Genomic DNA, 7880 nt, shown 5'->3' with positions numbered 1-7880 from the left:
CATTTGATCTTTAAACTCATATTTTATGCATTATTTTAAACTACTAAAACTTGAATCTAAACAATTAATTGATGACATGACTATTAATCTTTGATCACCTTGAAATTTTGTAAGCAAGAAAAATATATGAAGATAATGTAATCTAATAGTAGATTTGTCAAAATTCACATCGAATTAAGAAATATAGGGTTGGGTTTTAGTTACACCTGATGTAACTCAAAAAAATGTTACGTCACCCAATAATTTATTATTGAATTCATATTTTGAAAATCCAACCGTTGGATTACATTTTCTATATGTTCTTAAAATGCATGCCAATTTTCATACCAATCGGATGTAATTTGCCATTTGATCTATAAACTCATCTTTTATACATTATTTTAAAGTACAAAAACTTGAATTTAAACAATTGATTGTCGACATGGCTATTAATCTTTGATCTCCTTGAAATTTTGTAATATGAAAATTTCATAATGTAATCTAACGTTATATTTGTCAAAATTTACATTGAATTAAGAAATATAGGGTTAGGTTCAAATTACACCTGATGTAACTCTAAAAAATGTTACACTACCCAATAACTTATTATTGAATGCATATTTTGAAAATTCAACCATTGGATTACATGTTCTATATGTTTTTAACGTGCATGACAGTTTTCATGTCAATCGAATGTAAATTACCATTTGATCTTTAAACTCATATTTTATGCATTATTTTAAACTACTAAAACTTGAATCTAGACAATTGATTGATGACATGACTATTAATCTTTGATCACCTTGAAATTTTGTAAGCATGAAAAATATATGAAGATAATGTAATCTAACGATAAATTTGTCAAAGTTCACATCGAATTAAAAAATATAGGGTTGGGTTTAAGTTACACCTAATGTAACTCTAAAAAATGTTACACCACCCAATAGCTTATTATTGAATGCATATTTTGAAAATCCAACCGTTGGATTATATGTTCTATATGTTCTTAACAAGCATGACAATTTTCATGCCAATCGAATTTAATTTACCATCTGATCTTTAAACTCATCTTTTATGCATTATTTTAAACTACAAAAACTTGAATTTAGACAATTGATCGATGACATGCCTATTAATCTTTGATCATCTTGAATTTTTGTAAGTATGAAAAATATATAAAGATAATGTAAACATGAAAAATACTAATATTTTTGTTCCTTCCAAAATATTAGTATTTGTGACAGCTATAACACATAATTGTTACAGCTTTTCTTGTTGGTCACAAATATTTAACATTGTACCAAGTATTTGTGAGGGCTTTATTTTGCCATCACAAATAAAATTTTTTGAGAGGGCTTTTTAGATCCGTCAAAAAATTCTTACCCATTTACCCATTATTAGGTGCAAACGATTTGGATGTGGTTTGGATATTGCTCATTTACCAATTATTACCCATTTAACTAATTACATCAAACCCAATTGCCGAAATGCATCCTAAACCTAAAAAATGACCGAAATACCTCTAAATTCATAAAATTACCAAAATACCCCTAAAACTTAAAACATTACCAAAATATGCTTGGAAACAAAAAAAGAAAAAACCAAAATACCCCCTAAACCTAAAGTATAAACGAAATACTCCCGAAACCTTTAAAATGACCAAAATACCTCCCGAAACTTAAAAATGACAAAAATATGTCCTAAACCTAAGAAATGACAGAAATACTCCCTAAAACCTAAAAATTTCCAAAATACCCATTGTAAAGACACAATTTGGGTCTCCAGCCCAAGTGATGGACGAACTTAGGCCCAAAAAGCCCAATACAATGAATTTGTAGAGAGTGGTTGGAAAATTGGGTTTTAATGAGCTGGATGACAAGTAAAATGAATTCTGATGACAGGAAAAAGAAAATCGACTAATCTAAACTAAAGGAAATAGTCCTTGGCAAAGTCCGAGGATATCAGTTCATATATATTTCTCTCAAGTTGGATTACAGAATCAGTTCTTGACTGCTACAGTGTTTTTCTCTTAGTTTCTCATTCCCCCTCTCTCATTGCCTCTTCCTCCTTTTATACTCTCTTCCCCTTTCATCTTTACCCTCCATGTGCAAGCCAGATGGTTAGTGTTAATACCTGTCTCATCAGCACCTTCCTAAAATCTTTATGTAGTAACTGTAAGGCTGAAAATCACTGTTTAAGTATCACCTCCACATTAATGCGACCAGAGGGTTAGCTGCAGTGCATTTAATGGGGTGGTAGCGGCTTTCTCCTTAAATATTTTAGGACTCCCCCCTGTCCTATGTTCCTATAATGCTTATCCGTACCAACGGAATTTCTTGGAACGTTCCCCTAGACGGCAGACCATCTCTTCGGACCTCGGCTTTGGTCAGCCGAGGAGGCATTCATCCTCGGCCCACCCTCTTGGTCCCTTATGACCAAAACTAACTTTTTCATTTACTAACACGGACTCCCTTGACAGCGTTTACTCCTCGAATGACCTTTTGTCTTCGGATTGGGTCCTAGGCCCAATATATACATAGATAATGAGTTGCTGGGCCCAATACCCCTATACCCATGAAACCTAAAGATGACCAAAATACCCTCGAAGTATTAAAATTACCAAAATACCCCCCTAAACCTAAAAAATAACCAAAAATACCCTCTAAATTATAAAAATGAGTATTTTGGTCATTTAGGGGTATTTTGGTCATTTTTAGGTTTGAGGGTATTTCGATCATCTTTTAGGTTTAGGGTGTATTTTTATCATCATATAGGTTTTAGGGCCATTTTTTGGTCATTTTATAGGTTTCAGGGGTATTTTAGTCATTTTTTAGGTTTTGGGGGGTATTTTGGTCTTTTCCTTTAGGATTAGGGGTATTTTGGTAATTTTCAAGCATCAAGGCTATTTCGGTCAGTTTTTAGGTTTCGAAGGTATTTCGGTTATTTTTTAGGTTTAGGGGTTATTTTGGTAATTTTTATTTTGTTTCGGTGGTATTTTGGCCAGATTTTAGGTTTCGGGGGTATTTGGGTCATTTTTTAGGTTTCGTATGTACTTTGGTCATTTTTTAGGATTTAGGGGTTTCGGTCATTTATTAGGTTTAGGAGATATTTTAGTAATTTTTAGTGGTTTTTGAGCATATTTGGTGATTTTGGGGGTATTTTGGTCATTTTGAGGTTATTTCATAGGTATTTTGCTCATTTTAGAGATTTTGGGATATTTTGGTCATTTTAAAGGTTTCATGGGTATTTTTCTTATTTTAGAGATTTTGAGGATATATTGGTCATTTTAGTAGTTTTTGAGCATATTTGGTAATTTTATAAAAATCGGCTTTGGATAGAGTATGGATATCTATAGGTAAACAGATCGGTAATAATTGGGTATGGATACTAATTGGGTAAGGTAATCGGATATCCATAGATAAATTAATTGGGTCGGGTATATATAGGTATACCCTGCCCATGGCCATCCTTAATTATTTGTAAACAATAGGTGACAAACACTTATTTTGTCACCAAAAACACCTCCATCTTAATATTGGATGATGAATTTGGAATTTCGTCACCTTTCGATTAGTCTTTGGTTAAACAATAGGTGACAAAAATTTATTTCGTCACCAAAAACACCTACATCCTAATATTGGGTGACGAATTTAGAATTTCTTCACCTCTGGTAAGTCTTTGGTGATGTGAATATTTCGTCACCCTGGGTTTGCCTTTTTTTCATGACCTATAGTGATGAAATAAAGATTTCGTCACCAATTTGTACATCTTTGGTGACAAAATATTGATTTCGTCACCCAATTTTAAAACTTTTATAATATTTGGTGACTAATTCTTCTTTTCCTCACTAGATTTCGTCACCATAGCCCACTTTACTTGAAATCCATCAAACAACCCACGTCGACGTCAAGCCACCATCACCTTGCCTTTGCCACTAATGAGAAATGCAAACCATACCCAAAATCCATCAACACAAAAATCATCCACTCACCATATCCACCGCAATCCGACCCACCAAAAGCAACTTTGCCACAATCTGACCCCCAGAAACTCAACTCGACAATCTTAAAGTAGGTGGAGATCTATTCGATGAATGGTTCTCATCTCTTCAATCTTCGTCTTGAAGGGTGATTTTCGAATCTGAAGAATCGAGTCATATTTAGTAGGGAGTGGCGCCACTGGTGGTCTATTGCTGGTGGGTGTTGACATTGGTCTCACTGGTTTGGCTTGGGAGAGTTTGAGAAAGGGAGAGAAGAAGTGTGAGAGAGTGAGAGAGGAACTGAGGAGAAGAGGGAGAAAGGATAGAGAGAGAGGGAGTGAGAATTTTGTAAAATGTTTTATAGTTGATTTTTTGGTAAAATATTTTACAAGTTTTTATGCACAAACTTTGGTCAAATTGAAAATATTTTACAACTTTGACTATATTTTACATGCAAACAAACACTTGAAAATAGGAAAATATTTAACAGAAAATATTTTACATTGAAACAAACGGAATCACATGTTATTTATATTTTTAACACGTGTCAAATTTCGTGCTAATTGGATGTTATTTACTATTCGATCTCTATTTGTTTCGCTGGAAAACTATCTATATAGATAGTTTTCCACATTTTCCAGTGTTTGGTTACACAAAAAAAATTTAGTTAATGGAAAACTATCTTTAGTCAATGGAAAAACCTAATAAAAACAAGGCTTATTTTCTATGGGATGTTTTCCAAATTTTTTTTTTGGAAAACAATCTCTCTCTCACACATCACGTCTTCTATAAATATTATATTTTTCTTTACCCTATGTAGCCGTCGGAAACAACTTATTTTGGCACCTACTCTATCTCATAGTCTCATGGTAAGCTCTCAGTTTTCTCCCTTCTCTTTGCTCTTTCTCTCTTCTCATATTCTCACTATCTGTCCCCCTCTGGTCTCTCCTCTTTTTAGTTTTCACATATCTCTCTCTATCTGTTTCTCATGGTCAACAACTCTTCCTTGCACTGGTAATATTTCATTCTTCTCTACAAATTCTTAAATTTTATAGTTTGCTTTCTGTGTCGCTAACGATATATATAGTAATTTCATATTTTTATAAGTTTCTTGATTTCAATTACAGTATTCCCATGTTCAACGTTTTTTAATATTAAATTTTATAACCTTTGGCATTTGTTGTGGGGCGAGGGGTAGTTTGAGTTGAAAATTTGTATGAGAACAAATAGACTATAGTTTAGGTGTTTTATATGGTTTTTGATGTTTGTGTTTGATGATTTTGACAGTCAAGCATGTGGGCATGCTTAGACATCCAGAATTCTAATTAATAAACTCAATAGATATTTTTTTAACATTATGAAGACAATTTGCTATTGAAGATTGAGCTGGATTTTGAGTTTGAATTTATGTACAATCTTACACGCTTATGGGCAAACTTTTGATTTGGTCTAGTGATTATTGTTATTATTGTTTTCCATGATACAATTTGTTGTTCTGCCTACTCTATTCGCAATTTAGTCTCTTAAGATTTGCATGGCTGGTTCTTGTTTGTGTGTGTTTCAGTATACTTGATTATATTCTTCTCGGTTTGATGGATTCCTGTTTGGACTACTGCAGAATTTTGAGCTTGCTTTTATTTTTTTATCACTATGAATTATGCAGATTATGTAATGCTCTATTAGTAATATTAGAATCCTCTCTCAATGTCTAGGGAATTAAAATTATTAAAGAGTTTTTTTTTTTTTTTTTTTTTTTTTTTTTTTTTTTTTTGTCCTTATTGTATTTAGAAAGTTCCTCATTTGCCAATTGGAAATTGAGGAGTGAACTGACTCGAGCATGTCAAATTAAGGTAATACTTGTTTAGTATCTCAGGTAGAACATCACTAGCAGAATTAGTTTGCTAGATAAAGCTATATCTGAAACAGCATAGTCAAAGGCAAATGGCAAAGTTAAGGTGCCAAGTCTTTGTATCACAAGAGGCATGAGGTATCAAAAAGGTGCTCACCCAAGTGAAGCAAGGTGCCAAACTCTATATAATGAACTCAAATCATATGTGTCTAATACTCATTAGGCATAGTTTAAATTTTTCTAACTAGTAGGAGGCTCTACTAATTAATCTATGAATAGACTTTACAACAATATCAAAAAATTTCAAAAAACGAGTAAGGGCAAATGTCCCTCCTTCACCATCTATTACCTTGTCAATTTTTAGCCTCTAATAACAAACTCAATAGTTATTGTTTCTAGTAATTATGGAGTGATGATGTTGTTACCTTATAGTTTAGTCTCATCAAACTTAAAGTGGTCATTTTTTTTATGAAGTGTTTTCTTTAGCTACCTGTATATATGAATGCTTTCTCATCAAATTTTTTTTTTTTTGGAAATATAGATGGATAACCCATCACTTCCTGCTGCCATAATGGGGGCAGCTACATCTGTTATTGCTTTGGGTGTTGTTCTTTTGAAAGGACTAAGATCTAGAAGAGTTATGCCTAGAGAACCTCATGTCAATCGAGAGTATGAAAGAGAGAAATATATGAATGATATTCTTTGTAGAGGTGATATGCGTTGTCCCTATCATATAAGGATGAGACCCATTGCTTTTTATGCACTATGCAAAATTTTGAGTGAGAATAATCTACTTCAAGAGACCATTCATATGTCTATTAAAGAACAAGTGTTAATTTTTGACACACTATTGGGCATGATGTGAGGTTTCGAGTTGTTGTTGGGAGGTTTTATAGATTAGTTGAGACAGTGCACCGATACTTTAGGCATGTCCTTAGAGCAGTTTTGCAATTATACAAACACATGATTAGAGAGCCTAACAAAGATACACCCTTGGAGATAAGAAATAGCAACAAGTTTAACTCCTATTTTAAGGTAAATTCCAAAGGCTTTCATTTTCCTTTTTTTTTTTTTTAAATTTATTTATATACATATAAAGATATAAGATAAATGTAACTTATATTGGTCGTAATTAGGATTGTGTGGGAGCTATTGATGGAACTCATGTTCGTGCATCTGTTCCAATTCAAATACAAGGAAGGTTTCGTGGCCGAAAGGATGGAACAACACAAAATGTCCTTGTTGTTGCTACCTTTGACTTAAAATTCACTTATGTATTAGCTGGTTGGGAAGGAAGTGCACATGATTCACGTGTCTTAAATGACGCACTCTCTAGGCCAAGGGGATTAAAAATTCCTAAAGGTATTATAGGAGTAGAAAGTGATTTTATTATGGATAATAGCTTTTGAAGTGATGTCTTTTCCTTTTAACTATGAACGTGTAGGTAAATATTATCTTGGTGATGCTGGTTATGGAGTTCGGAAAGGAATTCTATCCCCTTATCGTGGTGTTCGTTACCATTTGAAAGAGTTTAGTGATAACCCGCCAAGAAATGACAAAGAATTATTCAATCTTTGCCATTCTTCTTTACGCACTAGCATTGAGCGTTGTTTTGGGGTTTTGAAGAAACGTTTCCACGTGTTAGATGCAGAACCTTTTTGCTCACTCCCAACACAAGTGGATGTAGTCTTAGCTTGTTGCATAATTCACAATCATATAATAGGAGTTGACCCTTTAGACTCAATTATGAGCAATGGGCTTCATGGTAGTCCACTTGCAAATGATAGTACAAGTAGAAGAGTCCAACAATCACAAAGGGAAGCCCAAGAAGAAAATAGAGAATGGGTTCAAAAAGGGGATAATATTTGTCATAAAATGTGGGAGGATTATAATGCTATGGAGTGATTTCATACTCTTTATATTAGTTGGTTGTGTAATGGATTTTTTTTGGTTTCATATTATCAAGACTTTTATGTTACAAATATTTTTGTTTGGCATGGACACCCCTAGTTCATATTTTGTATTGAATATTATTTATATTCTTGTTTCATTTTGTCTCATTTTTCTTGTAAA

General features: G+C 33.0%; 1 protein-coding gene across 1 annotated transcript; it reads left to right on the top strand.

The window, feature by feature from the left end:
• Positions 1–6348: 6348 nt before the first annotated feature.
• LOC126690179 (protein ALP1-like) lies at positions 6349–7712 on the top strand. The gene is made up of 3 exons (XM_050385307.1): positions 6349–6465; positions 6944–7169; positions 7252–7712. The coding sequence occupies exons 1-3, from the start codon at positions 6349–6351 to the stop codon at positions 7710–7712; spliced, it is 804 nt and encodes a 267-aa protein (XP_050241264.1).
• Positions 7713–7880: the final 168 nt, after the last annotated feature.

This window comes from Quercus robur, chromosome 6 (assembly GCF_932294415.1).
Source record: "Quercus robur chromosome 6, dhQueRobu3.1, whole genome shotgun sequence".
Lineage (NCBI taxonomy): Eukaryota > Viridiplantae > Streptophyta > Magnoliopsida > Fagales > Fagaceae > Quercus > Quercus robur.
The sequence above is the reverse complement of the archived record's forward strand: the minus strand, read 5'-3'. Positions and strand labels throughout refer to the sequence as shown.

Coding starts and splice junctions, on each gene's coding strand:
- LOC126690179 (XM_050385307.1), top strand. CDS start 6,349: ATGGATAACCCATCACTTCCTGCTGCCATAATGGGGGCAGCTACATCT. Junction 6,466..6,943: donor TTATGCCTAGAGAACCTCAT/GTCAATCGAGAG, acceptor GGTCGTAATTAG/GATTGTGTGGGAGCTATTGA. Junction 7,170..7,251: donor GGGATTAAAAATTCCTAAAG/GTATTATAGGAG, acceptor ATGAACGTGTAG/GTAAATATTATCTTGGTGAT.